A 26961-nucleotide genomic window follows, 5' to 3' on the forward strand; every position below is an offset into this window, starting at 1 on the left:
ATGGAAACTAATTCAGAAGAAGATAAAATTTTGAGACCATCCTATGTAGCTGGCATAGAGCTTCCAGAAAGAACAGGACTGGTAAATGTGGAAGACATAAAAACAAATCTCTCTGATGAGTTTAGTTTGGTTTCTTCAAGCTCAGACATGAGCCGGGTAAGAAAGCTTCAATATTAAAATTAATTGGATCTTGTAAAAGAAGCTTCATTCTTTTCTTGGTAAGAAGAATTAGCATCTTAAAGAGGAGATGACAGTCATCTCTTCTGTGCCTTTAGACTGTGCGTAGGCTAGACCAAGATGTGTGGTGTTGCTTTGATACCTTATGGGGTGCACCAGTCTCAGTGGGTGAAGCTGACGTCACTTCAGAGAAGCAGAGTGATGGAAGACTTGTGCTTATAGTTGGCCTGAATGCAGAACATGAGTGTACTGCAGTATTATTTGTTTTGAAACTCTAGGCTCTCACAAGGAAGTTTAGCAGGGGCCAAAGCACTTGTGAAAACAGAGTGAAATATTCGTGCTTCCCGTGTCATCAAATGAGTCTGTTACAACAGGCTGATGAAAAGAATGCTGTCTAAATGTGCTAATCATCAAAGAGAGGATCTAGTCAGATTTGTAACTTCCAGCTCTTTCAATTTTAGAGGTCTAGTTTGGAGCCTAGGGGACACATACAAGTTTGCCTGCGCATTAAGCCCTTTACAGCACTGGAAAGAGCAAATGGATCTCAGGTACGACATTTACTTAATCTTAACGCTAAAAACAAACAACAAAAAAAACCCAAGCTACCAAACAAAAGAAAACAAACAACCCTTAATGTATACTTGTTTACTTTTCCCCTTATGATGATCTTTTAAAACACTTTTGATGCCTGCATTACTTGTGCTTCCTTTTAATAGGGGTGTGTTTCACTTGAGGACTCAACAAGCGTTATACTGAAACCCCCTAAGAGCTCCTGGAGTCGACCGACTGAGAAAACTGCAGGACAGGCGATACAGAAATTCACCTTTTCACGAGTAAATGAATTTTCTTTAAATGCCTCTAAGTTATTTGTGGAAGATGTTGCTTGTCTTCTGTTACTTAAGATAGAACCAACAAGTTTCTCTTAAGAATTCCCTGTATGATTATAAGCGTGTATCTGACTCCTACAAGTATGTAAGGACCGCTTAAACAAGCTAAAGAGATTAACCAGCTTCTTGGTAACGTTCAGGTGTTTGGACCTGAAGCAACTCAAGAAGAATTCTTTGAAGGTGCAGTGAAGCAGCCAGTGCTAGACTTCCTAGAAGGATGTAATCGCCTTGTTTTTACGTATGGCGTTAGAAATGCTGGGAAAACCTACACATTCCAAGGTAAGAGTAGAAAAGTTTTTTCCTTGAATTAGTTTCTTGAAGCAGGATTTACTTCTAGAAGAGAGAGATGTTTTGACTTCTTACCTAGTGACTCAGCAGGCTTTGTACATTGCCTTCTATTGAATATTAGCAGCCTTGAAAAGTCTTCTTCCATGACATATATTACTAAAGTGACAACTGTAGTCACTACCCGAATTTGCGTATACGTGCAGTGGTAGTCCTTTGTAAGCCAGCAGGAATTTCAGAGAGATGTGCATGACTTCCATGTCCAAGTACTCCAAATCTCAGGGCGAAGAGAAAGCTGTGAAATCGAACGATCAGTCTGTGAGAAGGGTGCAAATCAGCAACTTTGGTTTTGGTTCCTACAATGACATTATGCATCTTAGATGCTGTTTTTTATTTGAAGAAAGTATGTCTGAGTTTGTTGGATTTATCGTAGGCAGAGATTAAACATTTTGAAACATTTGAGCAGGCTATTTCCATCTTTTTTCAAGTTTCTGGGTTTAGTAATAACAACGTCATAGAAGCTTGTCTTTTTTGAGCTCTAAGAAAAGGCAGTGGGGAAAGAAGTTGAGTTCCTTGAGCAATAGTTACAAGGCTCCCAGGTACTGGTTACTAAGGTTGGTGGGATGAATACAGTGGTGTTACAGAGACATCTCTCTGGTTGTATGTCAGGATTATTTCAGAGAGGGGAGGAAGCCTGGAAAACAGTTGAAAACTTGCATATTTGTTGAATGTGGGATTTTGCTGCGTTTTCTTTTCCCCCTTCTCTTATGGCTAAGCTGATGCAGTATATCTTGGCTGCTTTCAAGTGATGCCCTGTAATGTCTAAGGAATGGGTTGTGTTTCACTAGTAACACTGCAAACGCTGCTTCAGACTGTAACTGGCCTCTAATTTTTTGTGTGTGCCTTGAGATTCAAATCCGTTATCTTCGTCTTCGTTTACTTTGTACGTTGCTCATGATAATTACTGGGGCCTTTCTTTTGCTTACAGGGACAGAAGATGATGTTGGTATTTTGCCAAGGACGATGGATATGTTGTTTAAAACTATTGGAGGAAGGCTATACACCAAAATGGATCTGAAACCTATTCGGTGGCGAGATTACATAAAACTGACTGAAGACCAAGTGAGAGAAGAAACTGCTCTTAAAAATTCCTTGCTTCGTCTGACAAAAGAGGTAGGAGACCACTTCATAAAGAAACGATGAGTACATGCGTCTTGAGAGAGCTCAGTGTGATCCTGTGCATTGTGTGATGAAAGAGGCTTGTGTGTTCTCACGCAGTTGTTTATTCATCTTTCTGTTCCTGTCGACAAAGAATGAAGCATCTTCTTAGTGGCATGCCACACCATAGTGGGGTATTTCAGTTGTGGAGTTAGATTGATCTTATTGAGGAGTTAGTTAAGTGTGCGTCAAAGGCAGGTGGCAGTCAGATTCTTTCTGAATAACTTTGAGAGCCCAGGCACGTGTTAAGTCTGGCTGCAATGATCTGTAAGTATGGCGGGGGGAAACAACACCTGTCTTCTACATGTGCATGAACCAAAGCTCTGTTCCAGGTTTAGTGAGGATGTGGAAAGAAAATGCAGTGAACGGCTGTATGCTGATCTTAACTCTCTAATGGAGTAGGATGAGATGTGATCATGTGCTAGAGGTGCCTCCTCTGGTTTCAAGAGCCATGTCTGTAGGTAGAACACTTGACCTGATAAACTGACTAGGTGCAAGCATTTTTCTTTCCAGTTTGGGATTCTCCTCCAATTTTTCTTTTTTCCCCCTGTATCGGCGAGCTGTAGTATGTTATAGTAGAGGAATTGTCAGGAATGAGTAGTAAGGTAAAAACAAGACTGAAAGCAGGAGTGTATGAGTGCACTGAACCAATCGTAACGTACTGCCAGGATTTTTGGTGTTGGCATATTGAAACTATGCTGTACTGCTTTCTGGGAGGGCCATATAGCTGTATTTTAAAAAAAAGAAAAAAAACAACCACAAAAACACAGGTGGTGTGTTGGTGCTGTGCTTCAGTAATAAATCCAGAAGTCTCTCTTTTCTTTTGCAGGTAGAGCATCGCAATAGCACTAACGGCAAAGCACCGGCTGATTCTAAGGGTATGTTTTGTATTAAACAATACAGAAGCTTTTCTAACTGCTAAGGTCAAGAACGGACTCTTGGCTAATGTTAATAATAAAAGGATTATTTGGCTTTTATTTGCGATGGATTGGAATAATGGGCAGGACATCTGGGCAGAAAACAGAAGGGATGAAGTGGTTAGGAGACTACTTGGACGTCTAGCATAACCTGGTGTTAAGCACGAGGTGTAAGTATAAAACGAAGAGAAAGAGTATGGCTTGTGATAAGATTCCTAGTGATATTCTGACAGGCTTTTAGGGCATTCAAGAACTACATTAAAAAGCCTTTGAAGAGTTCAGAATATTTCTAACCCAACTAGACGCGTTAGATTAGGTTTTGGAAGTGAAAAAGCAAGCTCTCAAGTGGATGTGTCTTTGCAAAGGTGTAGGGCAAGCATATGACTTCCAGATGCTCTGTGTGTGTATGGGAGGAGGGGGATGTCCGTGGTTTTTGCCTGGGAAGAGTTTTCTTTAATTAACAAGGCTGCTGTAATCTTAGTCGTTACTTATTTTTAAATGCAATTAGTTTTGCTGTCTCTAGATTGACTTGTAATATTTTCTACTTTGCAGGTGTAGGAAATCTCTCAAAAGGATCAGAACAATCTAGCAGATTATCTCTAGATAATTTCTCAAAGTTCTCTGTTTGGGTTTCATTTTTTGAGATTTACAATGAATGTTTTTATGATTTACTGGCTCCTATGTCAGATGACAGGAAAAAAAAGACACTTGGCCTTGCTCCAGACAACAAGGGATATTCTTACGTGAAAGGTAACTGGAGTGCTTTGCAAATCACCAAGCTTGTCATGGAAAAGTGCTATTTCTGTAATAATGTTTCTTCTGAGATAGAAAACTCTTAAATGTGTTCAGTTTAGCTCTAGAAATGTCTGCTTGAATGCAGAGGCATACTGTGTCTTGCCCTTTTCCATGGGAGGAAGAACCTTAGTCTTATCTCTCATCAGCTTATCGTGTGTCTGAAGCAGACTTAATACAGTATTTTCTTGTGTTGACTAAGTGTATTATTCTTTGTTTGTATACCTCATTTCTTTATTTGCTAATGAAGTTCCCAAAGTCACTTTTCCTTCTTCTGAAAGGTCTGCAGTGGGTTCAGGTCTCTGATTGTGAAGAAGCTTTTGGACTTTTTGAACTGGGACAGAAACACCGGAGTTTTGCAAGCACAAAGCTGAATGCTTGCTCCAGCCGAAGGTGGGAGACTTTGTCTGAGGTTGGGTATAAGATGGTGTGGGGAAGAGGGATAAGTGAAAATACTGCCTGTGGCTTTTGTAGGGCAGAAGGCTTTAAAGAGGCTTGATATCGAGTGTTCCATTAGATATCCTGTAACTGCATGTGATTCTAGTGCTTGAAACAAGATGGATTAGTCCTTCAAGCAGATAAGCGTGTACAAAAGCCAATTGTTTTATCAAAAACTCTCAGCAGAATAACTAAGCCTTCTTCTGTCTAAGTACTGGTGTTTTGGGGGAGGGAAGAAAAGCAAAAAAAGCTGAGAAAAAAGTCTCTTTAAAAGGCTTACTGCATCCAGTAGAATTATGAAGTTAATTGAATCTCAAGTAGATCCAGCAGCGTTTTGACTAGATGTTGTAGATTTGTAAAAATACATGTATTTCTGTCCTTTCTTCATTTCTCCTTACTGGTTTTAAATTTCTCCTTTTAGCCACAGTATATTTACCATCAAGTTACTAAAAATTGAAGACCTTGAAATGCCACGAGTGACACGAGTCAATGAGTAAGTTCAGAGCAAAGGTCCCTTCTTCTTTTGGGGTGAAATTGTCAGTTGTTTTCAGTGTTGGTGTATTGATACTAGGCTACGTACTCAGTGTTCCCTGATGGAGCCTCGTGTATGAGCGGTGGTTCCCCATTTCCTATCGTCATACGGTACTAAACCATCCAGTTGCAGTGCTGTTCTGCATCTTGTGCCCCCTGTTCAGCACAATGTTCCTCTATCCTGCTCCACTCGACTTCTGAACTAACGTTAAGTCCTCAGAAAGAAGCGCATGGCAGAAAAATGGAAGCTTTGTTGAAGAAGCGTTTGGCAGGAAGTAGCGTGCAGCTTCGCTAGGAAAGCAACATTAAAAAGCATGGGAGGGTTCAAGAAATTCTTCCGTTGGGAGGAGTGGTTGTGTTAGAAATGAAAATAATCAGGGCACGTTCCGAGGCAAGAAAACTTAATTTTCCTTATCTGCCTTCAGGTTATCCCTGTGTGATCTTGCTGGTTCAGAAAGGTATACCAAGACGCGCAACGAAGGTGATAGGCTGAAAGAGAGTGGAAATATCAATACGTCTCTCCTGACTCTAAGCAAGTGTATCAGTGCACTCAGGATCAGTCAGCAGTCAAAGTAAGTCCTTGTACTAACTGGAAACCAGGTGTGGATTTCAGGTATTGCGTGCAACGTTTAAGCTATTGTCTAAAATGCAGAGTACAAAGCTAAGGCATGAGTGAAAAGTACACGTAGACTTCTGCAGTTGTGTGAAGCCTTGTTGATCTAACAAAGTGGTCTATAAACTTGCCGTCTTTGTTTATTTTTTACTTTTGATTTTTTTAAGTAAACCTTTGAGTTCTGAATCTTTGAACGTGTTATCGTGGACTTAAGCAACTTAACATTGTTTCTTCTGGCCTTGCCTTCTCAAAGAAATCCTGGGATAAGATAGACAGTTTCTCTTCACTATTTTCTCTACAATAATGCAGACAGAAGAGAAGCCTACCTGCTATTTTTGCCTGCGGTTGGGCTCTAAGTGAGTGCAGGCAGAACTTTCTGTGTTTTAAAAGGATGTAGTATTTATTTACAGTCACAGCTGGATGCAACCGCTCAGGAGCAGCTTTCTCTGTAGATTCTCATTTGAAGATGTCTTTCTCCCGCACAGATTAAGTGTGCTCTGTGCTTGGGGAATGCCATTGTGTGCTTGAAGAAATTCTCTTATTTGCTAACACTCTGCCTGGTAGCCTACTCAAATTCTGTTGTGCTTTAAAGAAGATGAAAATAGGCCTAGCTAGAGGTTTAGTCTCTCGTCGGTCCTTCCTTTGTAGGTAAGAAGGGTGCCTTTAAAGTTAGCAGCTTCTTGAAGAGCTGTGATGTGTTCAGAACTGTTTTATGTTCTGGTCCTGATCACTTGACATCTGAACAATTCAGAAGAAATGTACTGAAGCTTAATCACTTATCATATTGATAGATGACTTTGATAGTCATTTTCTTAACACGACTCTTGTTTAGCACTCCTGCAGTAGAGCTGCTTATGGGTCGTGTGTGTGTTGTGACAGCAGTGTAACTATCTGAAGCTTTCTTGCACTATTTGCAGAATTCAGTAGCTGTCAAGAGTGCAGTGGGCAACCTCACCAGGGAGGTGAGGTTTTCGTACAAGTAGAAACTGTTTTCTGAGAAGTAGATAGGCCGTTTTTGCAAAGATGGTAAGGGAAAGAGAAAGGAGAGAGAGAATTGAAGGTAATGTGAGGCCGTGTGACCTAACATAGGCTAAATGTTGGACATACTTTTTGTTTTAAATATTCTTGTGCGATGTCCAAGAAGATAAAGGCTGCGTAGTAGCTGGAACAACCACACAACCTGTCTGCAGACTAGCAAAAAGCGATAGCATTAAAAACAGCCCACAACCCAAAATGATGTAAGGAGTTCTGCCGCTATTAATATGCTGTCTTCCGCTTGGATAGCTCGTACACTGAACTGAAGTTGTTAACTTGTGGTAATGGGCTTTGCTGTGGTTTTTGTCTCCAAAGGGTGCAGCAGCACATACCGTTTCGGGAGAGTAAGTTGACGCACTTTCTTCAGGGATTCTTCAGTGGAAAAGGGAAGATACACATGTTAGTAAACATCAGCCAGAGTGCTTCAGCCTATGATGAAACGTTCAACGTGCTGAGGTTCTCAGCTCTTGCACAAAAAGTGAGTGTGCTGTAGTCTCTCCTGGGGTTGTTGTGTTTCTTTGGGGTGTGAGGGCGGAAGCCCTTCTCTTCTGAGAATCTTATTCCTAAAAGGTTTTCAGCCTAACAAGAAGCAACTTGTCATATCGGGAGGAAATTCTCCACTATTTACTTAATTTTTCTCTCTTCCCAAAATATGATCCCACCCAGGAAAGCCAATCCAGCTAGCCCATACGTGTTGTAATTTTGACTCTTGTTCAGGTCAAGCCCTGACAATATAAATGGAGCAGCAAAGAGTTTGAAAGGCTGTGTTATGGCCGTAAGAGGCTTCAGTGGGGAAGCGGAGGTTAGTCAGAATGGGTAGGAATGAGAGTCATGATATAAGGCTGAAGAAGTTAAACTGTCCGATCAGTGCTGCAGGCTTGATGGAAGTGTTTGAAGCGTTGGCAGTTTGTTGTCTGAAGAGTGACTGGTGGATGTGTGCCCTCGGATTGTGGCCGTATCTAAGGAGGTTAAGTGGGAAAGTCGAAGGAGCAGCCTACGAGGGTGATGTGGTTGTGCAAGACAAAGACCTGAAAAGATGATGTCCAGTTGCATTGCGTGCAACTGGAAACTGAAAGCAAAAGCAGAAACCTGTGGCTTCGTGAAGTGGCAGTTCTTGCACGTTGTTTGGCTAGTGATAGTCTTGAGACTAAGGGGAGGATTGGAGTCTGCAGTAATTCCTTTCTACTTTCTTGAAAACTGGTTGAAGTAGTGACCAAACAAAGGCTATAGGCCAAGGGAGTAGTAAGCTCCGGAGAGGAAATGACAGCAGGTCCCTCTTGGAAGTACTAGTCAAGGTTGAAGGAATACTGATGGCTTTGTTCTTTTATTTCCTGGGCAGGTTATAGTAACGGATGCATCTGTTCCTCCTCGTGATGAGTCATTTGGCCAGAACTCAGCCAGTGGGTCATCAATGCCCTGTTGCTCTAAAATGACCGTCCCAAGGAGAAGCACTGGATTTCTGTGGGACTGGACCCTAGAAGATGGAGTGGAAGATGATGACTATGAGTTGGAGCAAGAACATAAGAAGTCAGGAGAAGAAACAGTGCTGAAATACGAAGAAAATAACGTCCTGATAGGGAAAGAAGAATATTCAGTAAGTGCCCAGACTGCTTTAAGAATTAGTGCATCCCTGAGGCTTGTAACAACATCCTTCTTTTCTTCCATCTCCCTCCTCTTCGTTCTGAGCACCCTTTCTGTCCCTAAATTCAATGTTAAGAACTAAGTGGAATCTCAGAATCACAGAATGGCCAGGGTTGGAAGGGACCTCAAGGATCATGGATCTCCAACCCCCCTGCCGCATGCAGGGCCACCAACCTCCCCATTCAGTACTAGAGTAGGCTGCCCAGGGCTCCATCCAATCTGGCCTTGAACACCTCTGGGAGGGGGTACCCATAATCTCTCTGGGCAGACTGTTCCCACCCCTCCCTAACCCCCCCCCAAAAAAGGGCATCTGCAAAGTAACAGCTGAATTCTATATGAATTATCTGCTTTAGATTTCTTGGCAAATGACTTATCTGAGCAAGCCTGTAAGTTATTGAGCTAGGACCAAATGTGAAGGCTTCTGTTTATGAATAAGTTAATAAAAGAAGTGGGAGGTCATTTTCAAATAGAGTGAAGGGAGAAAACTCAGTTCTAGCGAAACCATTGCTTGATGAAAAACTTAATAGTGCTGTTATCCTAGGCACTGCTGAGTCTTGTGGAAGACTTGAGGAACCAACTTATTGCTGAGAAGAAGGACAAGTTACTGCTGGAACTGAAAATTTGTGATGAAGTGGCCCAAAAATTTACCCGATATGTTGCTCAGCAGGAAACAGAGTTCAAGTAAGTTAGCTTTAAACGCTCTTAAAGTTATTGGTTGAAAAGGAAAGGTGAGGGTGTATTCCCATGTTGCTGAGAGTTGGATTGGATGAAAGAATAGTCTATTATTCTGCTGGACTTGCTCTTTTACTCTTACTTGGTCTCTGGTAAGAAATCAATGTCTACCTGGACGGTGGAATTTAGGAGAAATACAGCGCAGGAAAGGCTTTGATTTGGAGGCTGAGGAGAGGAGGGTATCTTTACTGACTGCTCTCTTAGTGGCAAACAGAATTTTTCTGGCTTGAGGAGCTCAGGAAGAAGTCTTCTAGTAAACATTTGCATCTGTTGTCACCTGCTGCTGCTCTCCCTCACCTCCATCAGGTCTTGGGGAGTGGGGAAATACATTTCTTTGTCAGTGTAGCAGTAATATTCTGTGTATTATTCTGTGGTGCCGAAATAGAGAAACATCTTTGTTTTCAAGAAACTGCGCTAATAACGTAGCGGTTGAGATGGGTTGGCTTTTAGCTGACGTATGTTCTGTCTTTTGTTCTACAGAGAATGCCTTTCCCAGGAACGAGAACGGCTTGAAGAAAATTCTGAAAAGCGCCTTGAAATTTTGAAGGAACTTGTAAGTGGTTATGCTGACAACCCAGGCGAAGAGAAACTAAAGAATCTGCCTCGCAGCGAACAAGCTGAACCCCTGGTATTTTTTCATTCTTGCTTTTTCTTAAATACTTTCCTTTTTACCAGTTTAGTGGTATGGGCACGTCTTAGGGAGCTGAAAGGCTGGTCACAAGGAAAGGCAGGCTGTGTTGCTGTATGATGAGCAAGATGCATCTATTCTTCATCTAGTACGAATGGTTGCTGAGCCTTTCAGAAAGCTTTGGGAATTTGACGGCTTTTCTTTGTGTTTCTGCAACAGAAAACGAAAAATGACCCTGTGTTCAAGGAAAAAGGGAATCCTAGCTTACAGGTTAAATTTGCAGGAGTTGTATCTGTGGTAATATAAAAAAGGAGTGTGATAGTGGGTCGTCAAATACTATAAAATATAATAGCTGTTGCTAGATTGCCAATTCATATCTCCCACTCCCCGCGCCCCCCAATACAACTCTCTGTTAAGTTGCATGTGAACTTGCAAGGTGGGCTTTGAAGCTGGAATTAAAAACTGTTTAGGTGGTTGACTTCACAGTGGCTATCCAAACTATCTGTAGAAGTAACAGCTATTGCGTAGGTAGCTATCCACCAACTGTAACTGACAAGAAATTGTGTTCCAGGGTGGAGAACATAGCGCAGTGCGTGACACCTGTGCTGATCTTGAGGGCATTCTTGATTCTCTGCAGCGTGATGTTATGGATATTAAAAAGCAAGCTGTGGCAGCACATAGTTACATTGCATCCCTAGAGGATCCACAGGAAGCTATTGGTCGGCTTGAGGAGCAGCTGGAAAAAGCTGGCTTTGAGCTCATGAAGGCCAAGGAAGAGCTGACAGAGAAAAACACCAAACTACTTAAAACTGAGGAAGAGCTGAGACAGAAGAACAAAGGTGAGTTGTGTGATGCCATGGGTAGAAGAAAGAAATAGTTCACTAATCCGAAGTAGACATAAGCAATTTGAGCTGGAAGTAGAGGAGATGTTCTACGTTTGGAGCCATCGCCTGTATATAATACAAAGCCTGTGTGCAATATGAAGTGATTGTTTGTTCTGTGCATGTGTTCAGGTTGAACAATTGCACGGTTCTTGGTTATTTCATGTTTTTTCCGCTTAAGCTGCAGCTAGCAGGCTGAAGCTTTCAGAAGTATGGGGTTAAATGTCCCTGTGTAGATTTTGCTGTTGTACTGTAATCCCTGCTCTTCTTTACTTCTTGCTGATGCAACCTTTTCATTCCAACAAATACAACTTTTGAAACACTCCTATAAGTGCAGGCCACGTGCAAATGAATTAATTTCTTCAAATCTACTCCAACATCAGAATGTCTGGGAACATCTGGGGTTACTGAGTAAACTACCTATTGGCTACTTATTAATGCCAGTTTTTCTGTGTGTTACAGACTTTGAAATGCAGGTGATTCAATTGGATGAGTCTGTTGAGCAACTGAAAGAAGCAACCGAGGTAACTTTATCACGAAAATCCTGTGTAGGATTATTTGTTTAAAACCAAGTTGTGGTAGCTTAAAATGCTGTTCCAGTAGGCTCCAGGAGTAGCTTTCTCACCAAGTTTAGCGAAACTGAACTTGCGTTTAAAATGCATTGTGCAATTCGGCTACTTAACACTGCATTAGAAGCTGATGACTGAACTATTTTTTTATTTTGTTTCCAAGAGAATGAATGTGCAAAACGAAAGGATTCAAGTGCTAACAGACGTCGTGGTGCAGAAAGATGCCATTATTACAAAGCTACAAGACTTGAGATCTCATTTAGAAGAAAAAGTGAAGGACTATGTGAGTTTTGCCCATCTCACTATCTTTACACCGAAACAACCCATCCCAAACCCTATGCTTGTAATGCATTCACTTCTGTAAAAGTGATTTTCTGTACGAAGCTGTTGCTGTTTGAAATTGTAAACAATTCAGGTTAATCTGAAGATAGTTGTTGTTAACGCAAGCAAGAAAAATATCAGTGTGTTCCACCAACTGCTACCTGACGCTCCTACATCAAAGGAAGAGCAGCAGTAGGAGTATATTGAGCGGAGTTTGAAGTATGAGTGGATGGCCAGGATACCTCTACATTCTATGCAGTTAATAGAGCTCTCCTGACTAATGTACTGCAAGCTACTGAGTATGTGAAGAGTAGCTTGGCTAGAAGTGTGTGTGCATACCACTTCTGGTGGCTTTTCTTCATTTTCTACCTTGATGTGTGGTAGCCTGAAGTAGCTCTGAAAGCATTTATAGTTAATTCTGTCACTCTGGTAAACTCCTCTGGATTGTGTGCAAGTCTTTTGCTTTGTAACCTGCTAGGCTCTTGCTCTCCCTTGTGTACTGCACCGAGTATTGTGCTCGTCCTTATCTGAAGGTGTACCTGTTCTTGCTGTTGCTGGGATTTGTAACTGACATCTTTAGGGTCCCTGGATAAACGTTGCAGCTGTGTAGTTTTGTGAAAATGTTTGCCTACAGAAGATTACTGTGCGTTAAGTGGTCCTTTTGTTCAGCTTCAATGTAACTGGTCTTATATCAATACAGGAAAAGACTATAACTACATTTAAAACAAAGCTGGCAAATGAGAACTCTAATAAAGCTAGTGAAAGCAGCCGATTCAAGGGACGTGCGGAAAGTGAGTTGGAAGTGGGCAGAAAGCGCTGTTTTGAAGATAAGCCTCCTGTGGAAGAGCCACCTCCAAAGAAAGGTACAGTTTCTTCCATCGCTGAGCCAGGGGTCTTCCAAAAAACCAAATTGATTCCTATTCTGGAATGGAAGCAAAAGGTTGTGAAGCGCAACCTTATGGTATGAGGAGAAAATCCCGTGTTATTCTGTAAATAGAAGTAACTGTAATGTAAATATCCCTTTTGCAGAAGGTCCTATGCTGTTCATTTCTGAATGCTTAAAATAAAAGCTTTCTGCACTATTTATTTCCTTTTTGCTGCTTTTTCCTCATCCACGGCTTAGCTGTAGTCCCTTCCTTTCTTGCCTTTCTCTTGCGAAATATGTGCAAGAGAGGAAAGCCATGCCTTGTTTGTATGAGAATGCTTCTCTTGGATGATTTCCCTCTGCCATCTTTAGGATCCAGTATTTATGCCAAATAATGTGACCACTGAATGGTATCACGCATATTCGTATTACCAGAGACAGAGGAAGGGAAATAGAGCTGATGTGGACTTTGTCGTACTTCCAGTTGTAGTAGGCTTGTTATAATCATATGACTGAAGCTCTCATTTAAAAAGTTAATGGTAGTACTCTTCCAGCTAGGAATTAAAATGGATAACTGATACTCACAAGGTCAGCCTTGAGTTTTCTGTGAAGAAATACTGACTATTCAATCATGTTGGATGTTGTTTTTTTTAATTTGTATTATAAGTGTCCAATTACTGTTTAATATATTTTCTTTAACTGTATTAAATATACACAATGTAACAGTGAGCACAGGTGTGTTGTGCTGATTCTCTTATAGAATTTAGTTAATCCTAGTAGCGTGAGCAAAATTTCATTAGAGACGATAGGTTATCTTGGTTTGAAGTTCAGGGTATTTACACCATTCACTGAGCTTTCGGTCCCGTTTCCCACGTTTTGGGATCATGCTTTTTCCTTACTTGGTGCATAAGGAGCTTCTAGACTAAACATCACATACCTTCTTGCAGTCTTACTTCTCTTGCTTTAGTGTTTGCTTGTACATTTCAGCACAAAGCATTTAGATTACTTCTAAGTCTTCCAACGGAGGATTTTACTCGCCTTTGCTAGAGGTGCTGGGAGCAATTTAAACCCAAAACCTGGTTTGGGACTGAAGATGCCACTGCTGTTGCTTCAGAACGACTTCTAAATCACTTGGGGGCCGTCTGTGGAACTTGTTGGAATGGTTAAGAGGCCGTTTCCATGCAATCCACGTGTATCTGTGTGTAATGCTGGCTGTGTGTGGATGCTACAAAGTTCTGCTTTTCTGTGGTTGTAGTAATAGCGGGACTCTACAAAATTTCTGTGGGATATATTGTGCTGTCACAATCCCTAGTCATTTAAGTCTTGACTTATTTTTTAAATGCTGAAGCAAAGTATGCATATTACTTAATGGACGTAGCTGGATTCTAAAGCAAGGAAGAAGTACAGCAGGAGTCACTTCTGATAGGAAGAAAATGCATGTAATTTTAGTTAGTGCTCACTAGCTAAGGAAAAACCAGCCCCAAGCTAATGCACTGTTTATGGAAACTTGAGTCTGCAAATGTGTACCTTTTTCTGAGCAAGCTTTCTATGCAAAAAAATAGTAGGTGTGGACAGAAGTAGGAATCCCCATAAGTTGTTCAGAGACCAACTGAAAAAAAGGAGACAGCAGATACCCACACTGAAGTGATCAACTTGTCCCGGATTTTATCTTTTTAAAGTAAGAGCACCAGGAGTTTAAATGAAACTTCTCAGAGAACTGTCTAATACCTCTTAGATGTAGGTGGATTCTTAGCTGTTTTCTAGGGATTGCTGAAGCAGGGAAGGTGGAAGCAATATAGCTGAATTATCTATTTCGTTCCCATGTTTCTTAAAACTAACCACATGTTCTACTAGTGTGCAGTGGAAGGTTGGAGTAGTGCCACGGTAAAAGCGTTCTTGCGGACTGAGAGCTTTTTGCTGCAAACTATGTCTAGAAGTCTGAGGCACGTGATTACGAGTTCAGAGGGCTTTAACTCCATTTGTACTTTCAAATACCACGAGATGTGAGGGTATGGCTTTCATGTTAAGACAGTTTTTCATTTAGTAGTTGATACTTGGTATTGTGAACTACTACCTAGTATTGATTTTCATCAACGTGAGCTGCATTCCTTTTCTTTGTGTGGTGTTTTTTTTCCAGTTGTTGTGAAGGAGAGAAAGAAAAAGAGCACTCTAGAGCAAAAGAGAATGGAATACATGAAGCAGAAGTGCTCTGCGTACCATATGGAAGTACTAGCACTGAGGGAAAGAACGGAAACCTTGGAACGTCACTTAGCTGTGCTTGAAGAGCATTGCAGGAGAGAAGAAAATAAAAAAGAAGGTCTCAGTAAGCAGGTCACAAGCCTGCGTACTAAGCTCTCTTTTTCTGAAGAAACAGCTGCTGACCTCTGTGAACAACTTCGGCAGTGTCAAGCTGAGTATCGGGAAATTGCTTCTGAGCTGGATGAACAGAGATCTGTAAATATGGGGCTAGAAGAAAAAAATGTTCAACTAAATAACATCATAGAAGTTGCCAAACAAAACATAATTGATAAAGTGTCACAAGTAAAAGCAGTGCAGACCAAATTAGGTGACTTATACAAACGTCACTTAGAGTCCTACGCTATCGATACTGACTTAGTCAATGTAGAGGATTCCTCAGGCTCTGAGGAAGATGAACCAGAGAGATCTCAAATTAGTTCTGCATGCCTTCAGTCACAGGCTTCTTCTCTGTCAGATCTTGCACAGGACCGCTCCTTTGACCACGGTCTTGAAAGGATTTGGGAAGCATGCAAAAGTATTATTGATGTTTCCTCACAAAAAAGTCAGCGGATCGAAGCACTGCTTCAAGATGTTGAAAGCCTAAGGAAGGGACTGAAAGATGCTGAGAATTGTAATAATCGACTTGACATGAAGCTAAGCGAGGTTACAAATCCAGATAGTCAGAAAGAAGATCTTATGAATCAGTTACAAGAGCAAGTAGAAAAGAAAACCTGGGACTTTGAAAAAAAGGCTGCGGAAGATCACAGAGTAATTGCACAATTTGAGGAGGAAGTTGCCAACTGTGAGGTAAAAATAAGAGAGCTTGAATGTCTCCTGGAAGCTTTCAGAGCAAAGGAAGGCAGCGTGACAAAACTCGAAGAGTTACTTAAGGAAAAGGAATCCATTATTGTAAATCTAGGAACAGTTATGGCAGCTCTGCAGGAGAAGTCTGCTAATGAAGACACAAAGGTTGAAGAGCTAAATAATGAAAAAGCAAATCTGATGGAAGAAGTTGTGCAGCTGAAAAACAGCTTGGAGCGGATGAAACACTCTCTTTGGGAAAAGGAAAAGAGTGAAAAGGAGAAAATGCAAACTATAGAATCGTAAGTAACTCCTGAGATAACTTACAGCCCTTTGAGAACGAGCTAGAGTTAAAACTCGTTCTTGTGAACATCCCTTTGACTTAATGCTTTTGCATGTTTATCAGTAGCCAAGCTACTACTTTAGGATGCTTTGGTATGCTACTTGAGTTCAAAGGGAAAACAGGAGCGTGCAAGGAAGCAAAGAATAACTTGGGGATTTCTGGTGGTTTTGTTGTACATCCCTCAGAACAGAATCTGAAGTATCTGTAGCTTCAGAATCTGATTATGAGAGGCAAGCTGAAATTTGAAAGTAATTGTTTAAATCTTGTCACTGGTCTAGATAGATCTAAGATTCTATTTACAAGTAGAAACCAGCAGGCAGGGCCTGGATTAAGCCACAAATGCTGTTTCCATGAGATGCGTACAGTAATGTTCTTTGTCTCTTTATTTTTAACATAAGGCTTAAAAAGGCTGTTGCTGAGAGCTCTGTCCTTGTGCGGAATTTGAAAAAAGATTTGCAGAGGAAAGAAGAAGAGTATGCAGACTTAAAAGACAAACTTTTTGATGCCAAGAAACAAATTCTGCAAATACAAAGCGAGGTTTGTAGTCAAGTTTCTTCTAGAAGATTGTGCTTGGCTTTCTGTTGTTAGAACTTGTTTGCTCAAACCTTACCTACGAAGCTTAAAAATGTGTCACGCTGGTGGGGCAAGCAGCAACGCTTAGTGAATGTTGCCGTTGAAGCTGTAGAGGAGACCAGAAGTCAAGACATGGTTTCATAAAGATAACGAACAGAGGAAAGTAAACTTTGTTGGTAGTCTTGAATAATGTTTGTGAAAAGAATGGCTAATTGGCTTCTGGAGGGGGACTTGTGGTGATCTTTGTAGTAACAGTAGCCTTGCCTCTGGTATTTGTGGCAACTCCAAAACCTCAAACCTGACTCCTGTGAAAAGTGCTGATAACTGGGAAGAAAAATGGTATTTACCTGACGAGAAATAGACTGATTCCCAGAGGCTCTTTGGTATAAGACATACGTATTTTTTTCTTTATTCTCATCTTCAGTGATGTTACTGGTTAAGATTAATTATTAAGCAGGAAGATATCTTGCAAGCTATTTTACTGGAATTTTTGTTTTATTTTAATGAATGATGCAAGTTTTCCAAGCAACAGGAAAAAGTTTACAGAAATTGGGGTAAAATGAAAGTAGCCAACTGAAATTAGTGATAGACCATGAAAGGTGTTCAAATAATTTGTCATTGCAGAGCGCTGGCAGATTGCTTTAAATACAATAAGCTGCATAGTAAATACATGTTTAATAACTGCATATAACCTGATTCTGATGAGTGACATCTCTGTATGTTAATTGAAATGTCTTACCTCAAACCCTTCTTATCAGCTAGAATGCTTATTTGTACTTTATGAAAAAATGACTGATTGTAGGCTGTCTTAAAAATTCTGCTTGTTTCTACTGTGTATGATTTTCTTTCAATGTGAAATATAGGAGCTGTTGAATAATGCAAAGTTGGAAGAAGTCTCCAGTCAATATAAGAAAATACGTGAAGGTCAGCCATTATTTTTCCCTCTCTCTATGTCTCTGTGTAATATCCATGTCAATGTTGTGACATTGCTGATGGCTTTGGTAGGTCTTACACTTTTATATTTTTAAAATGATAGGTTTGCTGTGCTTTTTAAAAAGTCTACTGCTCATGTGCTGTTTTAGTTGACCTTCTGAAGTAAACTCAACCTCTGAAATGTCAAGTTCTGCAATAACAGATTCTGTAGGCTGTAGGATGATCTTAGAGCAGCTGAACTACAGTCATTTTCTCATGTAATAAACTCCATATTCTGATTGTCCCTAGCACTAGAATTCTCACCTAAAACAAGTTGGTAAGAGTCACTTAAGAACTCTGTTTGTATCTGTATGTGAATATTTCAATAGAGATGCTCTATTTCTTTCAAGAGAGCTTTTGGTCATGGGGGAACCTCGACTTGAAAACTCCTCGGGAGAGGATAACGGGAACTAGTAGGGAGTTCATCTGTAAATTTTCAAACCTCCAGATCTGTATGTAAGAGAAAAACTAATTGGAGTTATGAGGACGACATTAGAAGAACAACAAGAGACTCAGCTTGAACAAGATCAAGTGCTTGAAGCTCAATTAGAAGAGAAGGAAAGGTTAGCTTCAGGTAATCTTTCAGTGGAAAGGGAGCGGTGATGCATAAGTGCTTTAGATGTATTGTGATAGCCACTTCCATTTTCATTTGGCTTGGGCATTAATGTTCCATAGTGAACAACAAATTTCTACTTGTTAAAAGCTTCTGCTATTTCTTTGTTCTACAGCAGGCAAAACCTAAGTGGCTTTAGTAAAAAGTCATTAATGTGGTGTTTCAAATACACATTTGAAACGATAAGGTGTCTAACCTCATTTTGTGTATTGAGTAGAACTGGAGACGTGGAAACATAGATGCAGAGAACTGCAGAACCAGAGCAATAGTGACCGGCAGCAAAAGGACAGGGAAAGGGAAGAGGCAAACGTGAATGAAAACCATACAGAATTAATAAAGCTGCAAAAAGAGCTGAAGGTAACTTCACTTTAAAGTTGTAACTTCAACTTAGGAGACTACTTATAACATGATAAAGTAAACTGTTACATTGATGGAAAAATCTTCCTGTACAACCTGCAGTGCAGTGTGCAATAAGGACCAGGTACAGCTAGGAGTATTAACTGAAAGCAAATTATAACTTAACATACATTTGTCCAACCTTTTTTCTATTAGTTGCTTGGGCAATTTGTATAAGCTATCCAAATCAGCACCTAACTTTATCGCCAGGAAGCCTTTTTTTGTTGTGCTGAGGGTCTAATTTTAATTGGCCTTGGTTAAAAGAATTTTTCTTTTTTTTCAAGTAGTTTCTCAGATGCTCTATGCTATATGTGAGTGTGTCTGACAGTAAGGTTGATTGCGATAGAAAAGGAGATAAAGTTGTTGTGGATTGGAGTGACGTTCTTGAGTACACATGGACTATTCCTACAGCGTAAATTGTGTTACGTTTCTTTGTCTTTCAACCCCAAAGGAGGTGCAAGTTATCTACATCTCCTGCAAGGCAGCATAAAATATTAGACACTTTTAAGTTAAAATAGTTTTTCATGCAGTGACTTTCGGTGTAAGTTCTGTAATGCTTGTGAGAACATTTATAAAGAGAAAAAGTTGTTCTGTGGAGTCCCTCCAGTCTGAATAAGAAATACTGAAAAATATTATTATTAAATGGAAAAGAACTGATGAGTATGCAATACATGCACTGGGAACATTCTGTAGTAAAAACTGCTAATGTTTCTATGATCTTGTAGAAACAAGTCTATTTAATGACGTCCTGGCTTTTAAGACTTTTATTCCTTAATCACTTAGTTTTTCATTTCTGATTCCTTTGAAATAGACAGGTGAGGCCAAGTATCAAACTGATAGAAAGAAGTGGCTGAAGGAAAAAAAAGGACTCCTGAATCAGGTAAAAGAAGCTGAGAATCTTCGCAACAGAGAAATGAAGAAGTTTGCTGAGGACCGACAACGGCACGGAAAGCAACAAGCAGAAATTGTAAGTGACGAGGTCTTGGCAGAGTCATCCAGAGTCTGTAGTCTGGGGACAACTTCACGCCAAGTACTAACAGTATGGGCACGTAAGAGTAGCTTGTCCAAGTCCCCTTGCTTTCTTATGAAGCCCGTATGAGAACTGCTTGATTTGGAAAAGGGAGGAATAGGAGGGTCACAAAAAGACAAAGCTTTCCTACCTACGTAATGAAATGTAACGTATGTGGGACTTAAATAAGAAAATTACAGTTGAAAAATAAATTACTGCTTAATGAGTCTAAGAAAACATTTTGAACAGTAGGATTTGTTTGTTTTCTTTTCTGGAACACAGAAGGCCTCTAAGCCTTTAGAAGGAAGAAAAAGGCAATGGAGTTTCCAAAGGAACCCCACAAACTTCTCTCCAGATACTGAATAAAACTGCTGGGTCAATCTGCTCCCTTTTTTTTGCTCCCTTATCACTTTCCAAGAAGTGACTGATAACAAAGTGGTTGCTTGAGCTGTTCACTGAGCTGTTGTCATGTAACTTCTCAAACATGTACATCTGTATGGTGCACAAAACCTTTTTTGCATGCGGAAGTAGTTAGTCCTGACTTTCTGGACCTGCAAGCAGCACAGAGGATGTGAGGAGACTGGTACTGTTAGTAATCACTAAATGAGCAAACCGAAGTGGAGGTTCTTAAATAATACCAATGATAATTTTTCACAAGGAGAGTAACAGAGATTGTCTAATAGAAGCATGGTTTTGCTTCTGTAGTTTGTAGTGCAATAGTTCCAGAGCTCCCGTGGATCTTGAAGAGATCGTACATTTACTAAGACTGTAAAACAGTGCTACCTACCAAACTGTAAGAACACTTCCGTGTGTGCTAGTGCTGTTCATCGATAATCTTTTCTTTGTTTAGGCAAGACTTGTTGCCCAGCTGGAGGAAAAGGACAGCAATCTTCAAAAGTGGCGTGAAGAGAGAGATCAGTTAGTAGAAGCTTTGGAAGTGCAGCTCAAAACGTTGGCTGCTAATGCCGTGCAAAGAGAGAGAGAAATAGCAGAACTGAAACGATCGGCCTTAAAGGATTCAAGCAAGGTCAGCTCTCTTTTCTTCCTGCCTGATTGGCTACCCATAAATTCTGCAAAACGCTATGCCAGCTCTTTGTATTTTGGGTGTAGTTCTGTTCTTAAACACTGTCGTATTGACATCGTGTGCAGTGCAGCTAACCAAAAAAGCACCAGATTTGACTTCCGTTCTTCAGAAACAGCATTTCTGGTAGTGCTAGAGTTTCAAAATTTTTAGTAGTTCAAATAAACGGACGTCAGTTTGATGCTTTTGATCCTAAGGTTAGTCTGGACGTCTGTAACTTTTTCCCATACTTCACAGCGTTTCTTGGTCCCAAGCTAGGCTCAATACTTGGTCAGATAGTAGTTCTGTCTCAGGTTTCTTACTTTCTTTGTTTTCTCTGAGCTAGTATCTACAATGGCATGAAAAGACGGAAGGAGATGGGAAGAGAGATGCAGGGAAGCATCAAAGGCAGAGGGGGAATGATCTCTGGAAGTTGCCTTTTTTATTTCACTGTCCAGCTTTAAATCAGGACAGCCAATCTAAGCAGTAGCATGGAACTTCAGAAGCTAAACAGAAGACTAATTGAGTTGTGCTTTTTTGAGAATGCTTGGATATCTCCTTCTGTGGGATGGGAGCCGCGCTCATAGCAAAACTTCCCCTACAAGGGCTGACAGTTCTCACAGTACAGAGGTCTTCGTGAACAAATAAAAACCCTTTTTATTCTTGTATCTTAAGAGAAAGGCTGAAGCACAAGAGTAGAAGAAAAGAAAAGAATTCAATACATATTGTAATACATCTTCCCAGGCAATAAGGTGACTACTGCACTTGTAGCAGTGACCATACAAAACCATGCAATGTTATTGTTCTTGATTAGCTTACTGTCTTAGCCTGCAATTCTGAAACGGTTGCTACTAAGTAACTGCAGTGCTGCTTGTGTGTGTTAGCTCCTTTTGCCAATCCTGCAACTTAGCAATTTTTACGGTGTTTATTAGGATAATGAAACTGTGATAGAAGAGTTAAGAAAAGAACTGGCTGACAAAGATGACTTTATAAAGGAATTAAAACAACGCATCAACCACAATAGCCCCCAGGCTTTGTCAGAAGTACCTTTACTTGAAGAAAGACAAGGTAGAATGGATCGTTCTGTAAATGAAAAGGTATGATTATATTTACAGAAAATATGTACTCAAAGTCTTGTTCCCCCCTTTTTGTTCTGCTGTTTTCCTAGAGATACTGGAAATCTCCCAGGAGTTAGAATCACTTTTCTTAACATAGAGTCCTTTAACGACATATTCAGTGATGAGTGTTGGTTCTTTCTGTCTTCCACTCAGGCATGTGCTCTCATCCTCTCAGAAGCATTTTATTTACTGGAACTCCACCTCTGTATATATGCAATGGAACTTTTCCGTTCAATTTTCCATGTGTTCAATTTTTCCATGTGTGGACACTAAAGATTAGGCAGAGGTTTAGTCTCTGGCATTCTAACATAGCAGCTGTGAGCGTGCGGAGAGTACGGGCTGAATGGATGACAAGACGACCAGCATTACAGATTTTGTCCCTAAGTAACATCTGACTTGGTCTCTTTTGGAGGTAGGGTACTGAATGAGGCTGTTGGAGAGACCCAGTAGGGTGAATCTGAAGATTACACGATGAATGGATGTTACTACCTTCACAGATTTGTGCTGTGGAGGTCAACTTACTTGTTCATGTGGTGTCTGAGCTTGAGATTCTACACTGGAAACTTTAGAAAACTCAAAGTATTTTGGAGGTGTGCTGCACAGCTTGATCTTCACTGATTTTAAATGTTTACAGGCTGTGAAAAAAGAAAGCAAAACTAAAAACGGAGATGAAGAAAGTATTCCAGGAAGACGTGAAGCTAAAGGGAATTATTCATCAACTCGACGTCCTAGCTGTGTCACTTCATTAAACGAATCTGAGGTTAGTATGCGACTTCAAATCTGAAAATGTGGTAGTTGTACTGATCTTGATAAAGAATGAGTAGGAAAAGGTCTCGAGTTCTCTACACAATTCTCAAGCTTTGTTTATCCCTTTCAAGGTGATCAGATCATCTGTTTTCATAGCCTTTGGTAGGAATAAAAGCTGTTGAAACCATTGTGTGATGAATTCCTCTTATTTGCAGTTGAAAACTTTCCTCTCGTTGATGCTTATGACGTGGCTCATGATTACATGAGTCACCTGGAAAGCAATTTACAGAGCCACTGAAATGGGCACAGCGAATGGAACTTGTTTTCTTCCCCTGCAGGATTTCTAACTTTGCCAGCTTTCGTAAAGTAGCAGTTCTATGTATTCATGGCAGTAGTAGCAGCCATCTGCCATTTCCTGATGTCCCCAGCAGCCCGTCTTCCATGTTCTGTTCAACATCTGAACTTGCTTTTGATATGCTAGCTACTAGCTGAATTCCTGCCATAGAGAAGGAGGAGTCCACGTGATCACAGCTCTGACTCTGTTGTTCCTGCCGAGAAAAACAGGGTTGGGTGGATCTCTGCAACTCTAGTGTAGAAGAGGAAGGGCAAACTGCCTAAAACTAAGCTGGACGATAATAAGGCACTTGCGTCAAAAGCTTCTGTTCCTGCCCAGTTCTGCAGCAGCAGAGTTGAGATGAAGAAGATCATGTCAGTTAATTGTAGAAAGAGAATGGTTGTCTGTGCCCTTGAGAAAAATGAGCTGTAAAGCATCAGGCTCAATGTAACATGGAAAACTTTTTCTGTTACCTTAGATTGGAAACAATAATTTTAATTGTAACAGGTTCTGGGAAAGAAGGGCTAAACTCTGCTGTAACTGAAATAGACTGCTTCTTCTGTTAGAAGTGTTCTGTAAGCTAACAGCTGGGATACTGCAGGTTTGCATATCCTTCTCCAGATGCATGATAGTTTTTTAATCTCATGGCTTCCCTAACACTTGCACTTAAAATTTCTCTGTGCTATCAGGAGCATTTGGAAACTGACCTCCACTCTTCTGAAGCATCCACAGAAAATGGAAAAACTGGTTGTTTCCCAAAACCAGAGGTGGAGATCCAACTGCCAACTCTGCAACCTGATAAGATGGAGATTAAGCAGCGCGACAGCATGTTACCTGCAAGGGTGAAAATGCCTAGGACAAGAAAGAAGAGAAAAAGTGATGACATGGATGAGGTATGACCTACACCAAACAGAAAACGAAATATCTGATGCCTTTCTACCGTTCCTCGTTTAAGCTTTAAAAAATGCTACTTCTATCTCAGGAAAGTGGTTGAAGCATTTAATTGATGAACCTTGGCGTGGAGAGTCCAAGCTTTAATGAAACTAAACTACTAGCCAAGCTGGGTGATAATGATTTAAGAGAAGGGAAAGACTTTATCTCAACTCCATTGTGAATTTTCTTTGAAAATCTGTAGACATCAGTCAGCTTTTCAGACTTCTTATACGTTTGCTTTCTATTTTGTCTGAAATATCTGAGTGTTTCCTCTGACTTGTCAACATGCAGTTTTGCTTCTTACGAGTCTTGGGGAGAACAAAGTCCACTCTGTATGGGGATGGCATCGCATCACAGGATGTCTAATACTGATATCTTAATAATGCTACCAACCCATTTGTGCACTTGAATGTTTATTTAGTATTTGATTCACATTGGAATTGTTACCACTAGCAAATACCTCCCTATTACTGAATGCAATAGCGTTGAAAGTGTTTGCTTTTGTGATATACCTAATGAAAAGCGAATCTTTCCAAAAGAGTTGTGGCTAAAACTTGTCTTATTTTCCCAGGATTTTGTGATAAGTGAGAACTCGAAAAATGCAAAGTCTGCCATGGCTTGTAATTCACCCTCTACAAGTGACGAGAAAATGGTTGGTTTTTGTTCTAGTTTGGAAGCTAGTTTGGGACTTTCTGTCATTGTGTGGCCATTTGAAGGGAGTAAACATTCTTATGCAGCAGTGTCTTATCCTTATTTGTGTAGCTGAATGGGAATCTTAAACTCTTATGACCTCCTCCTATTAAATCCCATAAGCTTACCATAGAGCAAGTCGGTCTGTCCCAAGAGTGTACAATGGCTGGGCTGTAGTGTGGAATGATTTGGTGGAAAGGATATGGCAGACTGAATAGTTGGGAGGAGAAGCCTGAGCGTATTATCATGTGCTTCTGTAAGTGAAGCCCTTGTATTAAGCTGAGATTCATGTGATTTGTATGCATGGGAATGATTAAAAAGAGATGTTTTAATGTCTTAGGAGTATCCTTGGCATGGTTAGAGTGTGAAGAGTAGGTTTTTCCCAATGTGTTGTCTTCTGTTTTGTATGTTTGTTTATGTTTCTTATAGTTAGAGCAGCTTATGTAAGAAACATCTCCACAGCTTGGGATTTACTTTTAAAGAAACTACTGCTTCTTTAACAAATGTTAAGAAACTTATGCCTTGGAATTGCTGAGACTTTGACAACTCCCTAAAGGGTATAAAATTGTCTACGTTACTTGCAGTTGTAATATCATTAGCATAATAAACAGAGGTGTCAGTAGCAAAGCTCAAAATGTCGGCTTAAGATAACACTGACCTAAAATAAAGCTTAAACAATGCTCTTATTTCTTGTTCACGTGTCTGTTAAACAGAAACCCGGAAAAGAGTACTTCCTAAGAAAGCGAGTGTGTACTTCCGGTAGAAGATTGACTAGCAGGAGTGATGGAACTCTACAAAAAGTTGGAGATTTTCTTCAAAGTACTCCTTCTATTATTCACTCTAAAGGTTGGTGTAGAACAAGTAAGATTTATTCCACCTTCTGTAGGCACTGCAGAATGGCTTGTTTCTGCTGTAGGCTATGAATGTATATATTCTTAGAGAACTTGTCTGCCATGTTACGTTGCTCTTCAACTTATGAAATAAATGCATTTGTTCATCTCTTCCGAGATTCATTACTACTTGAATGAAAATCTGCAAGTATGCAGAGGAAGTTGACTCCACCTTGTGCTTCTGTCAGCACAAAAGTTAGGCCTGTTGTTTAGCTCCTGCCGAAGTTCCTCACTTCCAGCGACTTCTGAGTCATGTTTGTTTTTCATACCCTTGATGGACCATTGCAATTTCTGAATATTTTAATTTAAACTTGATGTATCACTTATGAACCAAGTTTATAATGAAGCTTTTGGCATTTGTTGATATAAAGACTCACGAAATCCGTAAGTTGGTCACTTTATGAATCAAAACAAATTTCTTCTAGCCAAGAAGCTGATGGCAGCAGTAAGCTCCCCAAAATCTCCTGAACCAGAAAGTCTTGGAAAGGAGGAGTTGAAGCCAAAAAGATCCAAAAGGAAGCTGTATTCAGCTGACATTTCCTGCCCTCTAGATATACCTGCTTCTTGGGTGAGCGATTACACATTACTATTCTGTCCAATGTAATGCATTTCTGTAGTCTTGTCTCAACATAAACTACTCAGGAGTCCAACAGACTTGAAGATTTCATCTATTTGCAGGAGGAGGTTGAAAGTGCTGAGCTATTTCTTTGTTCGACCTAGTCATTCTTGTTGGTCTTCCTGCAGTTTTATTTTATTTTCTCTTTGAAGATCTCTGCATTTGGCTGCTGGCTTACAGCAGCCTATGTAGGGAATGTAGCAATCATGGAGACGTCTTCCAATTTGGAATCACAGTTACTTACAGTGTGTTGGGTTGGGATTATTCTACTGCAGCTATGCTTTTCTAAAGCACAACTTGAACAGCTCTTTAGGTATGCAGAAACTGCGTTATCCTGCCCAAGCCAACTTGTCAAGGATCTGAAGTGCCAGGACTTGATGCACCATTTCAGAAAGCAATTTTGTGACTCTGCCAGCAGCTATGGTGCTGAGAGTTCTTGCTCTGTTGGAGCCGCATCCTTTAATTATGTTAGAGTCCTTTTTCTGTTCAACATAGTGTTCATTTGCCCACACTGTAACATCCCACTGAATTTTCTGTTGATTTGATGGATGAGGGGGGCAGAAACCAAAATGGGTTTTGTTAGAGCACGAAGGAAATGAGACAATTTTTTCTCTCGCTGTACTTCTGAGAGCATGGAACTGAACAGAGAAGTGAATTGCTGGGCAAGTCATAGCTACAGGGATTTAGGCTAGAAATGTTTTCTGAACACCCCATGTTTCACAAAACGTGCATTAGAATGCTCATTGGAAAATAAGCATTTTAAAGTGAATGCTGCCTTCAGGATTTCTTTGGGAGTGGGTATTTTTTAAAATAAACAGCATTTTGTACATGTGTCTTATTTGTTCCTTCTGATTAAGCTGCATTAAAACAATGTCTGTATCCTATAGATTTCTGTATCCTACAGAATCTCTGTATCCTATAGAATTCTGATTAAAAGATAATAAGCAAATGCCATTCTGAAATCCATTTAGGGGAAGAAATAGGTTTGCATGGGTCATTGTCAGTCTTGTGTAAAAAGACGAGTAACTTTTGAAATATTTTCTTCAGGTTTCTGTGGAACAGAACAAGAAGGAAAGCGACCATGTAATCATCAAGTGA

General features: G+C 40.3%; 1 protein-coding gene across 1 annotated transcript; it reads left to right on the top strand.

The window, feature by feature from the left end:
• On the top strand, positions 1 to 26961 carry LOC306946811 (kinesin-like protein KIF20B; the record flags this gene model as incomplete). Its single annotated transcript, XM_079535912.1, has 32 exons — positions 1 to 156; positions 639 to 725; positions 894 to 1010; positions 1205 to 1343; positions 2338 to 2522; positions 3397 to 3445; positions 4037 to 4234; positions 4558 to 4669; positions 5136 to 5207; positions 5671 to 5817; positions 7209 to 7371; positions 8233 to 8487; positions 9076 to 9215; positions 9747 to 9894; positions 10466 to 10733; positions 11238 to 11299; positions 11508 to 11627; positions 12366 to 12528; positions 14668 to 15871; positions 16311 to 16449; positions 17349 to 17409; positions 17906 to 18031; positions 18288 to 18427; positions 19278 to 19433; positions 20326 to 20502; positions 21468 to 21632; positions 22288 to 22413; positions 23424 to 23627; positions 24239 to 24319; positions 25071 to 25203; positions 25673 to 25815; positions 26911 to 26961. 32 exons carry the CDS (start codon positions 1 to 3, stop codon positions 26959 to 26961), a joined length of 5487 nt encoding a protein of 1828 aa, XP_079392038.1.

The sequence above is a fragment of the Tetrao urogallus genome, assembly GCF_951394365.1.
Source record: "Tetrao urogallus genome assembly, chromosome: 5".
Lineage (NCBI taxonomy): Eukaryota > Metazoa > Chordata > Aves > Galliformes > Phasianidae > Tetrao > Tetrao urogallus.